The sequence below is a fragment of the Bos indicus genome, chromosome 19, assembly GCF_029378745.1.
Source record: "Bos indicus isolate NIAB-ARS_2022 breed Sahiwal x Tharparkar chromosome 19, NIAB-ARS_B.indTharparkar_mat_pri_1.0, whole genome shotgun sequence".
Taxonomy (NCBI): Eukaryota; Metazoa; Chordata; class Mammalia; order Artiodactyla; family Bovidae; genus Bos; species Bos indicus.
The window spans coordinates 44,791,078-44,813,816 of record NC_091778.1 but is presented as its reverse complement, the minus strand read 5'-3'; the positions used below and the strand labels follow the sequence as shown (position 1 = coordinate 44,813,816).

The window sequence follows — 22,739 nt, the reverse complement described above, 5'->3', positions numbered from 1 at the left end:
GTTGCCATTTCCTTCTCCAGAGTATCTTCCCAACCCAGGGATTGAACCCTGGTCTTCTGCATTCATTGCAGGCGATTCTTTACCCTCTGAGCCACCAGGGAAGCTCTTAGACCATGAGACTGTTTGTCAAAGAGAACTCTTTGGGGACTTCCCTGGTGGTCCAGTGGCTAAGACTCCATGCTCCCAATGCAGGGGGCCCGGGGTTCAATCCCTGGTCAAGGAACTAGATCCCATGTGCTGCAATAAAAATCGAAGACCCCCCGTGCCGCAGCTAAGATTCGGTGCAGCCAAGTAAATAAATAGTTTTAAAAAGAGAGAGAGAGAACTCTTTGGGGAACAAGAAGCTCCTGATTCCTATTTCCATGCACAGACTCCATGGAAAACTTGGCCCCTGGGGGTGGGGAAGACAAAGCAGGTGGGCGAAGGTTACAGGGCCAGAGAGCAGGTGGGGGAAGCCAGGAGAAACTTCAAGGCACCTACCTAAGTGTCTTTCCTTTGCCTTGGAGAAAAATGACTTGAAACCCCACTAGACAAGAGTGTGGCTAATTGGCATGTAAGTTGGGGGTTAAAGAGCGGAAGGAAGAATCTGATTGTTTTTTTAAGTTACTGAGAAAGTGAGAATGTCACTGTGGGCCGAGAGAAATACTTTTTTTTCTGGAGCGTGTCTCTCTTTCTACTACAGACCGTAGTGGGCCACTGAGACTTGCAAAAAAAAATTGCTTTTAATCCACCTTCCTTTTTGCAAGCAGCAGTAGAAGGGCCTTTAAATCAAATGCAATCAGCAAACTTGTCTCTTGCACTTATTCCCCGCTTCACTCCCTGGAATTTGGCACTTGATGGTTTCTGGATCTGACTTAAGGCTTTTTTCAAATCCAAGACTTGGGGAATTTTGTTAACAGTGCAATAAAATAACTTCATAGTGTTATAGGAGGCACATTAAAGAAAGTGTGTGTGTGCTGCTCTCTTTCCTTAAAAAAAAAAAACAGACAATGTTTCTTTAAAAGACTCCATCTGCAAATCCCATTAGATGTGCATATAAGGTTTCTGATGATTAATAGTTGCCTGCTCGGGTTTTGGTTGGAGGGGATCGTGTGTGTGCTGGTTAACCCCTCCCTCTCCTCTCTCACATTTCACTTCAGAAATTTGTCACTCTCTCCCCACCGCAGGATTTAAAAGTGTGTCTCAGCAGCCCTGGACCAGCTCTTTGCAGGCATTTGCTGCGGGCTCCAGGACAAGCCCTCGTCAGCCGGTGCGTCTGGGCTGGGACAGTGAAAATGTTTAGTGTCATCGGCGACAAATACACGTATAGGGGACCCCACTAGGCAGGCTGGTGGGTCAGGGGGAACAGGAAGCCAAGAGCCAAATCCAACATAGGTGTGGGCACACGCATGTGTGGCCACCCACACGTGTGCGTACTCTGAGGAGCAATTTTCATTTTGGTTTTTGTTTTGGTTCCTGGGACAAATTTTCTATCGAACACTTTTGCCCTCCTGTTGAAAAAAAATCTTTTTTTGTTGCATTTTTAACAATTTGAATATAAAAAGGGTAAGAATCCAAACTTTGAAAGGATTGAGGCGGGCAGCAGACAGCAGATGGATCCAGCGGCCAGCAGCTGCATGAGGGGTCCCCACCCCCCAGCCCCCGTCTGGGGCTGCCTTCGAAACCCGCACTCGGAAGGCACTGGGGCCTCAGGGCTCCCCCACTACCCGCCAACCCCATTCTCCTTCCACCAGAAACCAGACTTCCCAGCGACAGCAACAGCTGCATACCCCGACTTCTCAGCCTCATGCCTGGCAGCCACCCCACACAGCCTGCCCCGGGAGGAGAGAGGCTTCACTGAGCAGCACCCTGCCTTCCCACAGCCCCCCGATTGGCACTTCCCTGTCTCGGAGGCCCGGCGTAGGCTCAACCCAGGCCCCGTGGGGGGCTCCAAGGAGATAGGGGCCAACAGCCCAGGCCTGGTGGACACCACGGGAGGCCCAGGCGAGGACTATGAGGTCCTTGGGAGCACTGCCAACGAGACGGAGAAGAAGTCAACCAGACGGAAAAAGGAGAATTCAGGTAGGTGGCTGAGGAACAGCTGACTGTTCCTTTACTGTGTGACCTTGAGGAAGTTGCTTGCCTTCTCTGAGCCTAGGTAGCCTGATGTGAATGGGGGATAATATGATCTAACCTCCCCAAAGGCAGGAGACTTAAACCAGTTACCTTTGGAGGTATTTCTGCTCAGAATTCTGGGATTCTCTGGGGATAGGGGCTGTGTCTGTGTCCTCACCTCTCCTGGGTTCCAGGAAGGATGTGCTGAAAAGAGAATGAAACAGGATCCACAAAGATTTGGAGGGCAGGTGGGATGGAGCTTCCGGGTACAGGTTGGCAAAGGCTGGAGGGGGCTTTTCTGAACTGGACTGCGTCTGGGTTACAGTTCTCCCCAGTATGCCCCAGCCGGTTCCAAATGGCCCCGAGAGCCCCCGGGCTTACTCCCCAGGAGAGTTAGCTTACTCCCCAAGGCTCAGAGGGCTACGACCAAGGCTGGGACCCTGGGCAATCAAACAGAACCAGGACTCTGTGTCTCTGGAAGTCTAGAGGCAGCAAAGCAGACATAGGGCAGGGATGCGAGAGGCAAACGCTAAGGTATGGGGCAGACTGCCCGTGCGGAATGTGCTGCCCTGCTGGGCTGTGTGCACAGGCCGAGGGGCAGCACAACCTGCTAAGGTCTGGGTGATCTCCCAAAGGCCACTCCTCAGAGGAGCCCTCCTGAGGAGTCACCAATCTTGGGGCGAGTCAGAGAGGCAGGCAGCAGAGGGTAAGCACTGGTGGAGTATCAGAGGCCAGAGGATGGAGCTGACCTGCTTGTTCAGACCCCAGTTAATGTCCATCTCCTCCTGGTGGTGGGGACTGTTCTTTCCTCATCTCCCCATGGGACCTCCCAACTTCTCTCACCACCCATTCACCTTTTGTCTCATTCGCCGTCTCTATTTTGACCAGAGCAAGACAGTGCCCTTGCCTCCTGCACCTACTGCTCGACTATGTCCTCCTAACGGCTGCCCTTAGGGTACATCTATCTGTCTGAACCTACAGAAAAGTTTTCATGGGGCTAATGAGGGGCAGGCAGCGAATGAGAAGACCAACCAAAGAGAACACCCTCTGCTTTAGTTTACAAAGTGCTTGCAAAGTAGCCCAGATTTCCCGAGCACCTTCTGTTTGCCGAGTTTTGGCAGAGGCCCTGGGGCTGCAGGGATGAATAAGGTGTTCTCGCCCCCAAACCGCTCAAACTGAGAGGGAGGGGAGGCCAGCAGATGCCACTGGCAGTCGTTGTGCTATGACTGAGGGGTTCAAGGTGCTGTAAGAAACATACAATAGTTCTGAGTCGCACAGGTTCGAGTTTGCTCCATCAGGTCTTATCAGTGCCTTGATTCTTTACTCATGGAAAAGAAGAGACTGAAAAGCTTGAGAGGAGTTCTGCTAACATGGAGTTAAAAGAGAGTGACCCACTCATCCCAATGTACCCAGCACTTTCCTGGTTTTAGCATTGAAAGTCCAGTGTCCCCAGGACAGTTGGTCACCCTAGAAGAAAGCTCAAACCTCAGACTTCAGACCCCAAATCCCACACCCTTCAGTAGATCTCAAACACAATCCTCATTTTGAAATATCTGGCCTCCATGCTTGAAGAAGTCCCTCAGCGTGCTCACAGTGGATGATAAAAACCACAGTCCCTGGTGGTCCAGTGGTTAAGACCCTGTGCTTCCCCTGCAGGGGGCAAGGGTTTGATACCTGGTCAGGGAACTAAGATCCCAGGTGCCATGCTTCAAGACCAATAAATAAAACAATAATTTCTTTGATTTAAAAGCAAAGCAAAACAAAACATAGCCCTCTTGGATGCTATGAATAGGAGGGCTCTTTAAATTCTCAGCCAGTTAAACCCTGAACTGTTCCTAGGCCTGGCTGGAGATTTGCTGAGAATGGGACACTTTCTGCTTCTCCTCTCCAAGGAACGCTCAGCTCCTTGGCTGTGCCTAGTTGAAGAGCTCGCCCCTCTACAGCGCCTGCCACTGTAACTCTTCAATCTCTGCCCACACCCACCTCAGCTACATCCAGACACTTTCCAGGGAGCTGTGAGCCAAGGGTACTGGGAAGGCATGGACAAAGCCAAGGGCCAGGCTTAGACAAGGTCATTCCATGTTTCAGCTGGACCCAAATGCACCATCTTTCCTTTTGATGAGTGGCCCGTGGATGGTGCTTCTCACATGCCAAGCAGCTGGCCACCCCAGGGCACCCTCCTCACAGAGTCAACTTCTGGTCAGGAGAGGTTCCCACCCAGGAGGGGCTCTGAGCTCTCCCTCAAGTTCCTCTCAGAAGCAGCACTGGCAGCAGCAGTCACACAAGGCAGGGCACAGTTAGCTGACTCTCATTCATTCTCTGGGGTTCCAGACACTCTGTGGTCAACATGGAAATCTTTATCCCCCAGTGGCTTGCATCGTCCTTTGGGATTTAATTAAAGAGGCAGGAAAGATCAGCTTTGTAAGAACCTAAAGAAAAGGGAAAGCGATGGGCAGGGCTCACAACTAACTCCAGGAGTCTGGAATTCAGATCACAAGAGACAAATCCACAAAGAATCACCACCCTGGGACTTCCCTGGTGGTCCAGTGGCTAAGACTCCACACTCTCAATGCAAGGGACTGGGGTTCGATCTCTGGTCAGGAACTGGATCCTGCATGTTCCAACTAAGACCTGGCACAGCCAAAATAAATATTGAAAAACAAAACAAAGAACCCCCACCCACCCTATCAATCCTGATCCACTGGTTGGACTATTTTAAACTTTGATATCCTATTCATCATGGACTTTTTGTAAGAATTTTGATTTTTTTAAACATTGTGTTAAAATATGCTTTCTCTTCATTACTGTGGTTTTTGGCACCCCTTGCATGTTGTACTCAATGTGAGTGTCTCGCCCCGGCCCCTGCTAGGCCATCTCTGGAAGGTTAACCAGCACTGATCAGAAGTGTGTTTTCCATTATGCTTCACAATCAGGCAGACAGGTTGCGGGTTGGCACTGGCACTTCCCACTCCTTGACGTTGGGAAAGTCCTTAATTTCTCGGAGCCTCTGTCTCCCCAGCTGTAAAATGGGACTATAACAGTATCACCTTCCACATAGAGTCCCTGCAAAGGTTAAACACTGTGATCCGTGAGATGAACCCTGTGCCTTGCACATGAGTTCGATAATAGTGGTTGTTAATGGTATCAGGCCCGTCTTTACAGAACTAGTCTCCAGAACATAGAATCTGAAAAATAGCCCTTTGTTTGGGGGGACAGTGGAATTGAACATTTCAAACATGCTGTCTCAGAAATTCCTGAGCCTGGGATATAAAATGTGGAAACTTCTTAAAATCATCGTTGGTCCTGAAATCCAGTTGCCATCAATTAGGAGCCTGAAGCTCAGAGATTCACCAGAGAAGCTGGGGGAGGGAGTGAGTCGTGTCTGGTAAACGTGTCCCAAGCTGGTTGGCCTGGCCAGGAAGGGTCCCGTAACAGAAAGTTACTGAAAGTTCGTTTCGAAAGGAACGTTCTCTGCTCACCGGTCTCCTTCAAAGCTCTGCTAGTCCCAGCTGCTTTCCCATCACTTGCCATCACTGGAAGTGGAGCTGGTTGCTCAAGGAAATGGTCAGGAAAGAGGGGCTCCCTGGACCCCACTCTGAAACTTTCTGTTGGTTCACTGCACAAAGCTGATTTAGGAGTTGGTTGTGATGTTAACTTGCCCTAACCACTCCCGCTCCAGGGGGCCAGGGAGCGTTAAAGACCCCTGCTGGCAAGGACAGCTGCCACTCCTGTTTGCCCCCTAATCTGTCATGGCTACCATGGTCATCTTTAATTTATGGGAATGAAGGATTTCATGGTGATTTCCTGATGGGGTTCAAGGGAAGGTCGCGTGTGATCAGCCCGGCAGCAACAGGTGAATCTGATCGGCCGCCTGGGAGGGCCTCCGTGCCTGGGATCCCCGCTGCTGGCTGATGCTCTCACAGTCATTCTGTCTTCATCAGACTTGCTTTGTCCTCCACCCCATACTCCTGAAGCTCCAACATGTGTGCCTCCCAGGGCTCCTCCTTCCCTGTTTTCTCCCCTGTAAGATCTGATGTCCACCTGCCCTGCCCCTGCCCAGCTACGCACACTCTCAATTTCCTCTGAGGTTGAAAAACCCTCCACAAAGTGGCCTCTTTCCCACCTGGTTTCCCTCTACAGCCCACCCATTCCACTTCTATCTCCACTCAAGAAGCCACCAAGCCAATTTAGTTGCCTTGAAAAGGCACCCTGCTTTTTCTCCCCACCACCCCGATTTGTCCATTGCTTCCCCTTGCTTCCCCTTGCCTCAAACACCCTTCTCTTCCCACAGCCTTCTGCCTTATTTTAACATCCAGCTTGAAAGACATCTACTCCAAGGATCCTTCACTCCTTCCATCCTTCCTTCATGATTCCACTTGTACATGGCATCATTTCAATGAAAGTAACAGTTTAGAAGTTTCAAATGACAGTATCGCTAGAAACTGTGGCTGATTTTATAAATACAGTTTGCACCTTCATAAAGGAGCTCTCCTGAGGTTTCTTACCATCAAACATCTAATATTTGAAATCTGTTTTTTCTTTATTATGATCAAAAACATATCATGTAAGCTTGACCATCATAACCACTTTTAAGTGTGCGGTTCAGTAGCATTAACTATATATATATATACATAAAATTGTGCAACAGATCTCTAGAACTTTTTCATCTTATACAATGAAATTCTACATCCATTGAAAAACAGTTCCTTTTACCCTCTTCCCTGCACCACCCCTCCCCCCAGGCCCTGGCAACCAGCATTCTACTTTCTGTTTCTAAGAATTTGAACTTTCAGTTCAGTTCAGTTCAGTTCAGTCGCTCAGTCGTGTCCGACTCTTTGCGACCCCATGAATTGCAGCACGCCAGGCCTACCTGTCCACCAACTCCCGGAGTTCACTCAGACTCACGTCCATCGAGTCAGTGATGCCATCCAGCCATTTCATCCTCTGTCGTCCCCTTTTCCTCCTGCCCCCAATCCCTCCCAGCATCAGAATCTTTTCCAATGAGTCAACTCTTCGTATGAGGTGGCCAAAGTACTTGGAGTTTCAGCTTTTTACCTCATATATGTGGAATCAAGCAGTATCTGTCTTTTCATGATAGATTTAGTTTACTTAGCCCGGTGTCCTCAAGCCTTATCTGTGTTGTAGCATATGACAGAATTTCTTTATTTTTTTTTAAGGCTGAATAATATTCTGCTGTGTGTATATGCACATTTTCTTTATTCATTCATCTGTAATGGCCACTTGGTTTGCTTCCACCTCTTGATTATTATCAATGATTCTGCAATGGACGTGGATGTGCAAATCTCTTTAAGATCCTGCTGTGAATTCTTTTGTATATATACTCAGAAGTAGAACTGTTGGATCATATGGTAACTATTTTAATCTTTTGAGGAACCACTATACTGTTTTCCCTATAGAATGCTTTTGTTGACCATACTTTTGGTGTCATATCCAAGAAATCATTGCCAAATCCATTCTCTCCATGTTTTCTTCTAGGAGTTTTCTAGTTTTAGGTCTTGCATTTTTAGGCCTTTAATGTATTTTTAAGTTAATTTTTATGTGTGGTGTACAGAAAAGATCCAACTTTATCCTTTTGCTTGTGGAGATCCTGTTTTCCCAGCACCGTTTGTTTAAGATTGTTCCTTCCCCATTGTGTAGCCTTGGCACCTTTGTTGAAGATCATTTGATCATTTATGTGAAGGCTTACTTCTGGGCTCTCTATTCTGTTCCATTGATGTATGTGTCTCCTCTTATGCTGGTATCACAGTGTTTTGATTACTGTCGCTTTGTAATGTGTTTGAAAATCAGGAAGCAGGAAGCCTCCAGCTTTGTTTTTCTTTCTCAAAATTGTTTTGGCTATTCAGGGTTCTTTGAGATTTCCTAGGAATTTCAGGATGATTTTTTCTAGTTTTGCCAAAAAATGCCATTGGGATTTTTGTAGGGATTGCACTGAGTTTGTAGATCACTTTGTGTAGTATGGACATTTTAACAATATTGCCTTTCAAAATCCATGAACACAGGATGTCTTTCTTTTCATTTGTGTCTTTAATTTCTTTTAGCAATGTTTTGTAATTTTCATTGTACAAGTCTTTTGCCTTCTTAGTTAAATTTATTCCTAAGTATTTTATTCTTTTTGATGGTATTGTGAATGGGATTATTTTCTTAATTTCCCTTTTGAATTGTTTATTGTTCGTGTATAGAAACACAACTGAGTTGTGCATGTTGATTCTGTATCCTGCAACCTTGATGAATGTATTACTTCTAAAAGGCTTTTGTGGAATCTTTGGGGTTTTCCACATACAAGAGTGTACTATCTACAAAGAGAGATCATTTTACTTCTTTCTTTCTGACTTAGATATCTCTTAACTTCTTTTTCTTGTCTGATTGCTCTGGCTAGGACTTCCAGCACTATATCAAATGGAAATAGTAAGAATGGGCATCCTTGCCTACTTCCTAACGTTAGAGAAAACTATTTTAGTTTTTCACCACTGAGTATGATATTAGCTACAGGCTTTTCATATATGACCTTTATTATGTTGAAGTAATTTCCTTCTCTTCCTGGTTTGTTGAGTGTCCAAGAATCCTTTGGTGACCTCTCTTTCCACACACGTGGAGCATGCCCTGTTGACAACTCTATTTTAGCATCAAACCACAGTTGGCTTATATCGAGTTATAGATGCACACAATGGCCTTTTTCCTTAAAACAGAAGTGTCTAGATAGCTGGAATGCTATCTGATTCACCTGTGCAGTATCACTAGCACCTACTGTAACATTTGTACACAGAAGCTGTGTGTCTGGCCAATAGCCTCTACTGTAATCTGGCATTCACTCATTCATTTTCTCACTTTCTGAGAGTGGCTCCACCGCCTGGCATGGGGTTTTCACCATGTGTGCTGTGCTTCTGTAAAATGCATCAGGACTTTTATAGTCTCACACATGAAAAAGTGTGCAGAGAGCCAGACTTCAATCATAAAACCAGCACAGGGTCAGGGTGAGTGCTGGGGTCAGAAAGATGTGTAAACATCCACATGCAGGCTGGGCTGACTCACGGGAATCCCCTACAGGGCACTGGGGTTGGGTCCAGCAAGGGGAGCTGCTATGGCTGAGCAGCAAAGGGGACCCACCATGGTCAGGCACTTAGGGGGGCTCCTGGCTGGGCAGTTCAAGGGCCCAACTGCCACGTGAACAAGTGGCTGTGCTCACCAGTCTAGAGGAAAGCACCCCTTTTTCTAATTTGCAGAGAGGTCCCTATGGTCTTGCATCAGCTTTGTACCCATCATGGCCTTGTTCCCTCTCTCTCCTTAGTGGTAAGCACAGCTGTAGGGAGTTAGGTGGGGGGCATCTTGGCCCGCTTGGGTATAACAAATACCACAGACTGGGTAGCTTAAACAACAGACATTTATTTTCCCACAGTTCTGGAAACTGGAAGTCAAAGATCAAGATGTTGGCAGGTTCGGTTTCTCCTGAGGCTTCTCTCTTTGGCTGGCAAATGGCCACCTTCTTGTCATGTCCTCACTTGGTCATTCTTCTGTGTGTGGTCATTCTCTATGTCCTCATCTCTTCTTATGAAGACACAAGTCAGATTGGATTAAGGCTCACGCTAACAGCCTTCCTGGAGAAGGGAAGAGCCACCCACTCCAGTATTCTGGCCTGGAGAACCCCATGGACTGTATAGAACATGGGGTCGCAAAGAGTCGGACACGACTGAGCAAAAGTATTTAAACTACTTTCGTACTCTGTACTTAAAGTACAGAAAGTACTTCTGTGAAAGTACTTAACAGCCTCATTTTAACTTCATCACCTCTTGAAAGACCCTATCTCAAAACAGTCGCATTCAGAGGTACTGAGGGTTAGAATGTCAAAATATTAATTGATAGAGGGGACACGATTCGGCCCATAAACAGAGGAAATGGGGACAAGATTCTAGCAGTGGCACAAATGCTCCAGTTATAAATCCCTTTGGCAGGACCTCAGAGCTTCCCTAGCCCAGGGTCCAGGGTCTGTTGGCCACTAGAGCTTTTCCATTCCTATAGGGTGTTGCTTCTGGCCACAAGGAGATCCTGCATTCTTTTTCGAGTTTGTTTGTTTGTTTGTTTGTTTGTTTTTCATGTGGACCGTTATTTAAAGTCTTTATTGTATTTGTTACGATATTGCTTCTATTTTATGTTTTGGTCTTTTGGTCACAAGGCATATGGGACCCTAGTGCCCCGACCAGGGATCAAACCTCCATCTCTTGCATTGGGAGGTGAAGTGTTAACTACTTGACCACCAGGGAAGTCCCAATCCTGGCATTCTTATTTTTTTCGCACAGAGAAGAAAAAATGGAGACTGTTTTAGGAAGGAATCCCTAGAGAAGCAGGGTGTTTGACAGACAAAGGAAAGGACGTGATAACAAAATAAATGGACAACCTCAGTAAGTGTCACCTGGGTCATGAGCATGACTCTTGAGCATCACGCTGATTGCAAATCCATACCCACCTCTGAGGGGCAAGACTTGAGGCCCCTGGAGACCCCTAGAGCCAGCGTCCTCAGTGCCCACTCTGCCCACTGAATCAGGCTGCCCTGGCACCTCTCAGCTCCCACCCCCACTCTAGCCTTTTCTATTTCATGTTTTCCCATCTTCCTTGAATTCAATGATGAAGGAACCATGTGAGCAGCGGGGCCTGGGTCCTAAAGCCTACACTTCCTTTGGTGACAGCTGAGGGCGACATCTGGAACTTATAAACACAAAGCCCAGCGCTGCCTGTGCCTTCCCCAACCATCTCAGAAGCTCACTGCAGCTCCTACCTCTCATTTCCACTGCCCCTCCCCCTCCAATTCTCTGCTGCAAACCTCCATGGTCCCCACACCCCAACTCCTCACTCAGTCCATTCCACTTTCCCTCATCAGAGCCCACCGTTACTGCCTGCCCCACCACCACCACCTGGGACTCTCAGCAAACATGACTCTACCCCTAGGCATTCCCATCCCAGAGAACATAACCTAAATTCCCCAGGCCCACTGCTGGGCTCCTCAAAGAAGCTGGGAGCCCTACCATGTCTCCTCAGGCCCCCATGGGAGAGGAAAAGGGTCTAGACATTGAGGTGGGGCGGGGCCCAGAGAGAGAGGCGGGCCAGTCCTAGGAAGCCAGACAGGTCTGGATGCAAACGCATCTGGGGAATGGTTCCATCCAGGTCTTGTCTATTTTGAGGGCTTTAACTCCTCCCTCTGAAGCTGAAAGTGTCAAAACTAATGAGCAGGGGATTTCCCCAGTGGTCCAGTGGTTAAGACTCCATGCTTCCAATGCAGGGGGCGTGGGTTCAATCCCTGGTCAGGGAACTAAGATCCCACATGCTTCACAGTGTGGTCAAATTAAAAAGAAAACAAAACCACAGCTAATGAACACATTAAAGGTCTGGTGTGTAGCCCAGGAAACTATAGGCACCATTTTCAGAGGATTTGCCAAGGTCTCACCTAGGGAAGTCCCTGGGAGGCCGACCTGGACACAGATTCAGATTGCCATCCTTGGAGTAACCACATCTCCATACTCATTGTCCCCGCAGCCCAGGGTGACCTAACCTGGACGGGTCCCGGGGGACTTTGGGCAACCCATTTAATCTCTGGGTCTCAATTTCCTCATTTGTTCTATGGTCTAATGTATATCTTACCGGAGAAGGCAATGGCACCCCACTCCAGTACTCTTGCCTGGAAAATCCCATGGATGGAGGAGCCTGGAAGGCTGCAGTCCATGGGGTTGCTGAGGGTCAGACACGACTGAGCAACTTCACTTTCACTTTTCAGTTTCATGCATTAGAGAAGGAAATGGCAACCCACTCCAGTATTCTTGTCTGGAGAATCCCAGGGACGGGGAAGCCTGGTGGGCTGCCGTCTATGGGGTCGCACAGAGTCGGACACGACTGAAGCGACTTAGCAGCGGCAGCAGCAGCATACCTTACCTACTTCACAGAATAATTAAGAGGATCTAATAGGAAGCAGCCATGGCAAGGAAATAGCTTCCTCTCAAGGAAGTCTGGGTTCTCAGCCCACTTCTGCCACTAACTTGCTGTATGTCTTTAGGCAAGTTTCTTACCTTAACCTATAACATAAAAAGGCCACATCAGATCATCTCTAAGTCCCTTTCTAGGTCTGCTATTCTATGATTCTATAGTACAGAGGAAAGCCCAACAGAAGTTTATCTCTGGGGAAGAGAAACCCATTGTCAATTGTCAACTGCAATGTGCTATTTGAACGTGGGGCATGTGACCATCTATCTGGTCTTTGATAGGAATTTATGTTAAATGGCTGTGAGAGTTGGGGAGTAGGAATACAGGACTCCAAAAAAGGCACATTCCCCAACGTCTGTCTGAGCCTCCCTCTAGTCCCGATAAAGCTGTCTGCTGACTTTAAGAAGGCCTGCCAAACGTGACAGCTATTTATGAAATAATTTACCTTGGATGGTGTAAAAGCTCATGGTGGAAACCACAATATCACACAGACACATCCTGTTTGCATTTCTCTGGGCACTCTGGACCATTCCATCATGGCCCTGCTCCCTCTGAGGGTGTGCAGAGGATGGGGTGGGGTCACGTGGCTCCTCCATAGACACAGAGGCAGCCTGCTGAATGCCAGCCTCCTCCCTCTGCTGTCATGGAAGAAGCGCCCTTTGGCCCTGGGGAAGAATCAGGACCAGGAGGACTGCTGTGGATCCTCACGCAGATCAATTCTAGTTACTGTGCCTGGAAGCAATAGTGACACAGATTCGAGCATAGATATGCAAAAGTACTGGGAGAAGGGAAAACAGTTACAAGGCCAGAGATTGAAAAGGCGTCCTTTTCGCACGGTTCTTGAGACGTGGTGTCCCGAGAAGCACCGTGTTTTACTTCTGCTTGTGCTACCTCTCCAGCATCATCCCAGTAGAACCTCTTCTGGTGGTTCTTTCAAAGGGATCTCAGTTGAATGCCATGCACTGTGCTATGTTAACACACGTCTCCCATCTCATTTTACCTTCGAAGCAGCCTTTTGATCACAGTGGTCGCGATAGCTAACTTGATATACTTCTGGCCCTTTTGTCATTTCTAACATTTCTAAAGGGTTCTTAACGCCTGTGGGAAGCTGATGAGGGACAAAGGTCCTCCCGGTGCCACCCTGTTTAGCCGAATGTTGCCTTGAGGTTCACATACGGGTTCAGACACTGGGTTCCCAGCTTATCCTGAGGCCCCAGTGCCCAAATCAGGATAATAAGAGATGAGAGAGGAGAATGGATAGGGAGGGTTTGCCCTGGTTGTCGCCACCTCCACACCCCAACCAGTCCAAGACCAGCTACAAAGGGCTCGGCTCCTGATCTCCCCTCTTCTCTCTAGGAAACATTATGTGCAGGACTCTGTATGTGTGTATAGGATGGGTATAACTGGGGAAGAGGTGTCCATAGGGCACCTATGCACACCTAAGCAGGCCTGGGAGAAGGGGAAGGTGGAGTGTGAACATCAACCCAGGACAAGGCTTCTGAGAGCGCTGGAGGTGGAGATGTACAGAGCTGCCCCCAGACAGCCAGCCAGCCAGCCAGCCACCAGAACCTGACACCAGGGCTGATGATGGCCATGGCTCTCGTCAGCTGGATCTGGATTCAAATCTCAGTTCCGCTGCCCCAAAGCTACCCAGCCAAGTTCCCGGGCCTCTCTGAGGTTGCTTCTGCCTCTGTATACTGAGAAGGACTTAGCAAACATTTAGCAAGTACCTCCTATGTGCCGGGTTCAGTAGCAAGTGAGAAAAGCAGTTACATCCCTGGGGAGAGACAGCTATGAATCAAATTATCACACAAATCCACATGACAAAGATAAAGGGATAATAATACTGCCTACTCCTTCCAGTGTTATGTGGGGACGATTAAAGCCGTGACTGCATCTTAGCACAGGTAAGACTTTAAGAAGTGACAGCTGCTATTACCCCAGGCCCTCAAATGGCATCTCAAGGAACCGAAGAATCAGAAGAATACTATATATTCGTTTCAGCGCTTTGAAGTTTTAAAAGCATTTTCCACCTACAGCAGCTTGTCCAGGCTTCCCAATAACGCTGGGAGGTAGATTTCTAGATAAAGAGGCTGAAGCCCAGGGAGGTTAAGCGACTTCCTGAGAGGCTCCAGCAAGAAGATCCAGGATGCAAACCTCGGCGCAAGTCCTCTGGGTTTGACACACCCGCTGATGTGAAAGGAAAGTACTGGGAAACACTGAGTCCCCGGGCAGGAGCGGATGGGAACCGCGCCAGGCTTCGCGGCCTCGCTCCCCCTCCGCGGCGTGACCATGACCGCCCCTCCCTCCCTGGGCCGCGACGGCCAAGGCTAAGGACTCCTGGGGGACCCCGGCCGGGCGGCGCGTCCTTCCCCTCCAGCCCCCGCTCCGCTTCCGGAGAGGTCCGGGCAGGCAGCCCGGCGGGAGAGGTCGCCCCCTTCCTTCCCGGCCCCCGGGCGCGGGTGGGCAGCCCACCCGGACCCGGCGCGGACAGCCGGGCATCGGGGCTGCAGGGAGCCCAGGAATCGGGGCTGCGGGGACCCCGGGAGGCGGCCCTCCTCCGCCTTCTCCGCTTCGCTTCCATACGCCGGTCCGGGGCGGGAGACGCCCCCATCTCTGTCCCGCTCGCCTCCCTGCTCCTGAGCCGCATGTCCCCGCCCTTCTCCCGGGCTCCTGGCGGGGACTCGCCGACTGAAATACAAGGGACTGCGTAGAAAGCGCTAGAAAGAACCGGCAGGTTGAAGTTCCCAACGGAACGCGGAGTGGACGAGGGGGCTCTGTATCCCGACCCGGTTTGGCAGTCTGGCAGTTTGGCCAGCTTCCCAGTCTGTAAAACAAGGACAGTGAGTTGAAAGACTTCTAATTTTTAGAGCCCTGCGTAAAACGTGCTTCCTGGAGCCCTTTCCTGGAGCCCTTTCCCGGCCACGTGGCACGCGTTGGTCGTTCATTGTGTGGGTGTGTCGGTCTCCTTCCTTTACGCCTCTCCACCCACCACTGTCTCTTACCCTGCTCTGGGAGGTCACGATACAGTCCCTTCTATGTATACAGCACTTAACAGTTTGTAAAGCCCTCCTCCTACATGTATTTCATTACAACAGTGTGTGAGTCAAACTGCCTGAGTGGATTCCAGCCCCTCCACTCACTGGCCAAAAGAACAATTTACTTCACTTCTCTGTGCTTAGTTTTCTGGTCTGTAAAATGGGTTTCGTCCTAGAACTCACCTGGCTGAATTCCTGTGCGGATTAAGTGGCTGATATCCCTAAAGTGCTTGGTCCCTGCACCCCTGTTAGCAGCTGCGACTGAGCCCCTGCTATGTCTAACCCAGAGCCTCCTTCATAAATGAACTTCCCAGACTGGGCCCCTCCTGGTGTCAAAGGTAGGGGCTAGGGTAGGTCTTGGAAGCCAGGAAGAAACTTAAAGTAGCGCTTCTCAATGTACATGTGCACACAACTCCTAAGGTTAGTAATAGTGTTAGTCGCTCAGTCTTGTCCCTGACTCTTTGCAACCTCATGAACTGTAGCCTGTCAGGCTCTTCTGTCTATGGCATTCTCCAGGCAAGAATACAGGAGTGGGTTGCCATGACCTTCTCCAGGGGATCTTTCCCATCCAGGGATCGAACCCGCGTCTCCCGCATTGCAGGCAGTCTTTACCATCTGAGCCACAAGGGAAGCCCTGACTTCTAAGGGGATCGTGCTAAAATCCAGATTCTGATTCAGTAGATCTGAGGATGGGAGGTGGGCAGCAGGAGATCTTGCAAGTCTGGTCAGTGCCCAGGCTCTGCTGCTACTGCCACCAGACCATCCTTTGAGAAGCCAGGTCTTAGAGCAGTGGTTTGTAACCCTGACTGCGTGTCTGAATCATCAGAAGCCTTGTTAAAACAGATCACTGGGTCCCACTCCCAGAGTTTTTCATTCAGCAGGTGTGTGTGTGGTGATGCCCAAGGATTTGCATTCAAAATGAGTTCCTAGATGGGGCTGATCTCCCCGAGGACAGAGAACCTCCGTTTTAAAGCATCTTGCCCCACAAGCTCACAGCCACTACCAGTGTCAAGTTGAGGGTGGCTCAGGTGGTAGAGGTCATTCAGCAGCCAAAGGCAGCTTCCTGTACTCTGGAAATTAAAAATAGTTGTTTGAGGGGCAGGGCACTTGAGGTTGGGATCCTAAATTCTTTCCATTTCTCTTAGGGTTAAGACATTAGAAGGGATGATAAAGCGACACGGTGGGATCTTTCTCAGCATCCTTTAAAAATAAGAGCGACAGGCTGTGCCTCTGCTTGAAGACAAAAGAAAGGGAATCAAGGTCCCTGCGGTTCATGTCTTCCTGTTTGGGGTCCTCTCTCCCCAGACAACCAGGAGAATCGAGCGAAGCCAGAGGGCGCCAGCAAGGCCCGCAAGGAGCGGACAGCCTTCACCAAGGAGCAGCTTCGGGAGCTCGAAGCTGAGTTTGCTCATCACAACTACCTGACCCGACTCCGCAGATATGAGATCGCAGTAAACCTGGACCTCTCCGAGCGGCAGGTGCAACATGGAGGAGCCCCTCCTCTTGTGGCCATCCCTCATTTCCTGTGCTCTCTCATCCCCCCCTTCCCTCCCCCCTTCTCCTGGAACCTTCTCCTTCCTCCTCTCCCTCCACCCAATCCAGACATTCTGGTTGTACCTGACAATCACCTGTGGAGATTCTAACACGGCCAATGTATGGAGCTCACCCCTAAAGCTTGTTTTCACTGGTCTGGGGAGGAGTCCAGGCATCAGAATTCTTCAAAGGTCCCCCAGGTTGGGACTTCCCTTGTGGTCCAGTGGTTAAGACTTCTGCTCCCAGTGCAGGTGACCGGGTTCAATTTCTGGTCAGGGAACTAGAGCTCATATGAGGCAATTAAGACTGGTGCAGCCAAATAAATAAATACTAAAAAAAAAAATAAAAAGTCCCCCAGGTGATTCTCACATGCAGCCAGGGTTGAAACCTCTGCTCTGCTTATCCCCAAATGTGAGTGTGCAGTAGAATCACCCAGGCCCTTGTTTAAAATGCAGATTTCAGGGTTCCACAGTGTGATAGTGCAGTAATAGAGTAATAGAGGGAATCTGCATTTCTAGTAGGTTCTCCAGGTGATTTGGACATGCAGCTGGTTCCTGGGCACACTCTGAGAAAAACTTCCTAGCCGTTTGTTTTGGCCTCTTCTTCAGAGCATTCCACCCATACTCATGCTCTGATGGGGAGTAAAATATAATAATAATTGATAGCAGCTTTCAGTTGAGAAAGTGATCTGCTGGAGTGCTGGATTTAGAATCAGAGGACTTAGATTCAAATCTTGCTTCTACCACTTCATAGCTCTGGGACCTCTGGATCACATCTTCTCCTAACCTCTCCTATCTCCAACTGGGTCATAACCCCACCCTAAAGGTTTACATGCAGGTAAATGCTGAAGCTCAGATGAGAAAATGCCCATATCAGAGCTACCTAAGCTGGAAAATGCTTTCCAAATGTGCCTAAGGGAAATGTTGGTGTTTCTGTGTTCCCAGATTCCTGGGTAATAGAAGCTTGAGGGAGGGTGTCCACATAAGAGGGGTGGGACTTGTGGAGGGGGTGGGGCCAATGCAAAGTGACATTTAGTACTAGTTCTTCTGTCTGTGATGTTTTCTTTATCTGGAGACATAAGACAGGTCTTTGAACAGAGTGATGAGTCTTCCCTTTGGTCTCAATACCTGGAGCCTTTGGAGGCATGGGGAGGGGCAAGCAGAGTTTCGAGTTGGGCTCCCTGGAGCTGCACCTCAGGTACCTTGAGCATCAGTATTGGTGAGGTGGTCACACCTGCCCTGAAGTGACTGTGCTCCTCTGCTTCCTTCATCAGGTCAAAGTGTGGTTCCAGAACCGAAGGATGAAGTGGAAGCGTGTGAAGGGGGGTCAGCCCATCTCCCCCCACAGGCAGGACCCCGAGGATGGGGACTCTGCCGCCTCTCCAAGTTCAGAGTGAGATTCTCCAGGGAGCAAAAAAAAAAAAAGACTGAGGACTGAGCCCCCTACCAATGACCCCTACCCCAATCCCACCTTAACCTTCTCCCACTCTCCCAGGGCAGCCTCTCCACGCTTCACAGTGATTCCTAGACAGAAAGCTGCCCAGGGTTCCTGGGAGCCTTGAAGTTTCTAGAAAGTTCTGTCCAGCATTACTCTGTCGTTAGCAGCCCCTTCCCCAGGGCCTTCGCTTACCACAATTCTCATGGAGTCAACCCAAGTGAATTCGGAGAATAGCTCCAGGGACACTGTTTCTTCGGGTCTAAGCTGCCACCCACGCCTCCTTCTCACAACCTTCCTCCCACACCGGCCAGACCTCCTCCAGTTCTGGACACCTGGCCTGATGGGAGAGGAGCCTTGAGACCAGCTGGTGAGTCACAAAAACAGATGCCCCCAAAGGAGGGCAAGGAGACACACACACACACACACACACACACACACACACACTCTAGACCACCTCTCCTTTCTGGGTTTTGTTCTGAGGCTTTGGGAGACCTCAGTTGTCCCAAAACCCCAGGGAAAAATCAGTATGAGGAAGTCTGAAAACGGAAACTTAGCTGCTACAAATCAGAAGCCATCCATGAATCCAAATTGGCTGGCTCCGTGGGCAAGTTCATGAGCGCTGGCTGGAAGCAGACAGTCAGGAGAGCAGCTTGGTATAGGTCTCTGTGTTCCCCACACTGGCCTTTCATGCTGGCTTGACTAGGTGGGTGAGAAGGGACCCAGGACAGCACCTGCTTCTTCAAAATCAATTCAGGGACATACCTGGGATTGTTGAGCTGGACTCCAAATCTCTGGAACAGCTATTCCTTTTAAATCAGTAATTTCTGGACGGAAAAACTATCCAGATGCTCACATTATTGAAGTGAGGGCTGGAGAGGGTCCCAGTGTTCCGAGGATGGAGCAACCATACGAGGGCTGCTTACTGGGTGAGGGCCTAGAAATGTGGGACCCTGGTGTGGTTTCTTTCTCCAGCTGCAGGGTCTTGTGCTTTCAAAGAACTTTGCCTGCAAAAGGACCAAGAAAATGTCCTACTTTCTCCATGGGATGCATCTGAAGCCCTCCGAAGTGTGCATTCCACAAATGCTGTTATGATGGGAGGAGCTGCCACATTTATGTGTGGACTGCCCAACCCCCACCCCAGGACTGTTGGCCCAGCAACCTGGGGCTACTGACACCTTGAGAGAGGCCCCTGCTTGCCTCAGTGCTCTGTCCCCCAACGCCAGCTGGTGTTGCAGAGGGAGGTCAGCAAGAGTTTGAGTTCTTATATGTAGATGTAATCATTCATGTGTAAAAAAAAAAAATACAAAAACCAAAAACCCACCTCCCTATCTTGAAAGGACAGACTCTCTGGAAAATGATTGCCAAGTGAGATGGCTGGTTAGAGCATGTGTAATTTTTTCTAAACTATACTTCATCTATTTTCTTTAGATTACATCAAGTTAACTGTGTACGATCAATTAACTTAGAAAATTCTTCGAGAAATAAAATCAATAAAAAGAAAAAAAAGAGCAGAGTTTCCAGGTCTATTTTCCTGGAAGAGCTAAGAACCACATGTCTGTACGTAGTCCTCTGATACTCATGTGATCATCAGCCAGACAAGATCTAGAAACAACAAGAAAACAGAACTCCTGTAAACCAAGGTATCCCTTGGTTCTTCAAAATGTAGGGGTGCAAATATAATGAATGTTTAAAAAAAAAACAGTCTTGTCTTCCTTGCAACTGTATTGTCTTCATTTCTCATTGAAAAATTTTAGCTTTCAGTTTCTGTATCCTGTGGCTTATCAAATAGACAAAGTTCCATAAACAAAAGGTGAACTCCTTTGTTAATAAAGGAAACTTGACCATAAAACTAACCATCCCTAATTTTTAAATTCAACGTTTAGAGGTTTTTGTTTTTCAGGGTGCAACAGTATATACCAACAGTAATAAAAATGACACGAGAAAAAGTGTCCTCAATTCTGTGTCTTTTTAATTACAAGGGATTTATCTCACCGAGATGTCAGCAATGGACAAAATAGGCCTGGCTGGACAGAGAGGAGGGAGGGAGCTCGGAGGAGAGTCCTGGCCAGGATTTGGCTCTGAGGCTGTTTGGCCCTGGTGTGGGAGGTAACCAGAAATGACATCATCAGGAGCTGGCAGAAGAAAGCAGACCCACCAAAATCAAGGTGCCAAAGGGAAGGTTCAGGTTCAAAGCCAAGCAAAGCAGACACCCCAGGCATTCCAACACCCGCTGCTAACTCAATTCCTGTGGCTTCAGAGGACATCAACCTCTCTCTTGGTTTTCTTGTCTGTCTAGAATGTTCCTTCTCTGTTTCCCATGCAGACTTAATCTCCCTTTCTCAATGCTTTTGCCTGCATTCCTAGCTCCAGGATTTTCTCTTTCTGTCTACTGCCCTTTTTTCCCTCTTCTTACCTTCCCCAAATGACCCCATTTACCTACATTTGTTTAAATTGTGGTAAAATGCCCCAACATAAATTTTAAACCATTTTCAGGTGTACAGTTCTGTGGCATTAAGTACTTTCACACACTGTTACGCAACCATTGCCACTGTCTCCAGAGCTTTTTCATCTTTCCAAACTGAACTGCTACCCATTAAACGGTAACTCTACCTTCCCTCTTCCTTCCATTCACCTCCATTTATACAGCATTTACTCTCTGTCAGACACTGTTCTTTCTGTCTCCTTCTCTCTTTTTTTAATATTTGTTTATTTATTTGGCTGTGCCAGATCTCAGCTGTGGCATGTGGGATCTAGTTCCTCGATCAGGGATTGAACCCAGGCCCCCTGCATTGGGAGCTCAGAGTCTTAGCCACTGGACCATAAGGGAAGTCACTTGGGCACTGTTCTAAGTGCTTTACATGGACAAATTAAATTATTAATTAATAGTTCTCTTAATAATCCTGAGAGGTAGTACTTCTATTCCTGTTTTACAGATAAGGTAAGCAAAACAGAGAAGTTGAGTAAGTCCCCCAGGGTTTACAGCCCTTTAGTGGTCATCACAGATCATATGTGTGCTGTGCTTAGTCACTCAGTCGTGTCTGACTTTTTACAACCCCATGGACTGTAGCCCGTCAGGTTCCTGTCCATGGGGATTCTCCAGGCAAGAATACTGGAGTGGGTTACCATGCTCTCCTCCAGCAGATCTTCCCAACCCAGAGATCGAACCTAGGTCTCCCACATTGGAGGTGAATTCTTTACCCTCTGAGCCACTAGGGAAGCCCATTATTATATGAAAGTGAACGTGGCTCAGTCGTGTTCGACTTGGCAACCCCCCGGACTACTGTATATTCCATGGAATTCTCCAGGCCAGAATACTGGAGTGGGTAGCCATTTCCCTCTCCAGGGGATCTTCCCAACCCTGGGATGGAACCCAGGTCTCCCGCATTGGAGGCAGACTTTTTACCAACTGAGCCACCAGGGAAGCCCTCATAATCATATGGTTGGGTCCCAATTTTTTTTCCTCCCCTGTAGATGAATATGTCTCCCTGACCATTGCTGTGTGCTGTACTCTTGTGGAAGCAGTGTATGGCCCCTCCCCATTGACTTCAGTCTTGTGCATGTGACCTGCTCCAGCCAATAGAATGTTCCCTGCTGGGTGCCCTGTTGATGCAGAAGTTTGAGAGTTATCATGTGGCTATGTCATTGCTATTTTCCTTCTGCTCGAGGCTGAGATGGGGGTTCCACAATTACCTCGGGTTCCAGAATGAGAAAGACATAGAGCAAAGCTAAAGCCAGCCCATAACCTTCATCTCTGTCAGTGAGGTCATGAAAATTGGCTGTTGTAAGCCACTGGGATTTGAGGGTCATTTGTCACTGGGGCACCACCTCATGGAAACCAACCACTCCACTGATGACACTGAGATTTGCATCCTGGCATTCTGGCACCAGACCAACATTCCCCACCCCTGCTCTGGAAGCTTCATGTTTGATCTTCTGCTGTCAACTGCCCTTTGCCACATACAGGTACTTCAGACTCAAAATACCTGAAGGGGAAACCTCCATTCTCTGGATTAGGCTGGCTCCTCTGCCCGCATTCTGAATCATGTATTTTAGTTGGCAACACCACGACCTACCCATTCACTCATGCTACATACCTGGGACACATCCTTGAAAATAACATCTTTACTCTGCGGAACCAATCAGTTACCTGATCCTGTTGATTTCAGTTCACATATAGATTCTCTTACACCTGTGCATGCTTTGCCTTCCAGCCACAATTGCCTTTGTTCAGGCTGTCAATGTCTCCCAGTTGAATTAGAGCCTCTACTGCTGCTACTGCTAAGTCACTTCAGTCGTGTCCGACTCTGTGCAACCCCATAGACGGCAGCCCACCAGGCGCCCCGGTCCCTGGGATTCTCCAGGCAAGAACACTGGAGTGGGTTGCCATTTCCTTCTCCAATGCGTGAAAGTGAAAAGTGAAAGTGAAGTCGCTCAGTCATGTTCGATCCTCAGTGACCCCATGGACTGCAGCCTACCAGGCTCCTCTGACCATGGGATTTTCCAGGCAAGAGTACTGGAGTGGGGTGCCATTGCCTTCTCCATTAAAGCCTCTAGTAGCTCTCCAAGTCAATCCCCTAAGGAACTGCACACACAGAAATTCAACCTTGTCACCTCTGATTTAAAATCTATCAATGACTTCCTATCACCGACAAA

General features: G+C 48.6%; 1 protein-coding gene across 2 annotated transcripts; it reads left to right on the top strand.

Annotated features, from left to right (window-relative positions):
• Positions 1 to 1,171: 1,171 nt before the first annotated feature.
• Positions 1,172 to 20,042, top strand: MEOX1 (mesenchyme homeobox 1). Of its 2 annotated transcripts, XM_019982427.2 has the most exons (3): positions 1,172 to 2,061; positions 16,422 to 16,594; positions 17,923 to 20,042. In XM_019982427.2, the coding sequence occupies exons 1-3, from the start codon at positions 1,593 to 1,595 to the stop codon at positions 18,043 to 18,045; spliced, it is 765 nt and encodes a 254-aa protein (XP_019837986.1). In that variant the 5' UTR covers positions 1,172 to 1,592; the 3' UTR covers positions 18,046 to 20,042. The 2 variants fall into 2 exon arrangements, with proteins under 2 accessions (XP_019837986.1, XP_019837987.1); XM_019982428.2 differs by lacking the exon at positions 16,422 to 16,594.
• The last annotated feature ends 2,697 nt before the right edge of the window (positions 20,043 to 22,739 follow it).

Excerpts from the sequence above, each read along its gene's own strand:
- MEOX1 (XM_019982427.2), top strand. The coding sequence starts at position 1,593 with ATGGATCCAGCGGCCAGCAGCTGCATGAGGGGTCCCCACCCCCCAGCC. Across the intron at positions 2,062-16,421 it reads ACGGAAAAAGGAGAATTCAG|ACAACCAGGAGAATCGAGCG; the intron begins GTAGGTGGCTGA and ends CTCTCTCCCCAG. Across the intron at positions 16,595-17,922 it reads TGGACCTCTCCGAGCGGCAG|GTCAAAGTGTGGTTCCAGAA; the intron begins GTGCAACATGGA and ends TTCCTTCATCAG.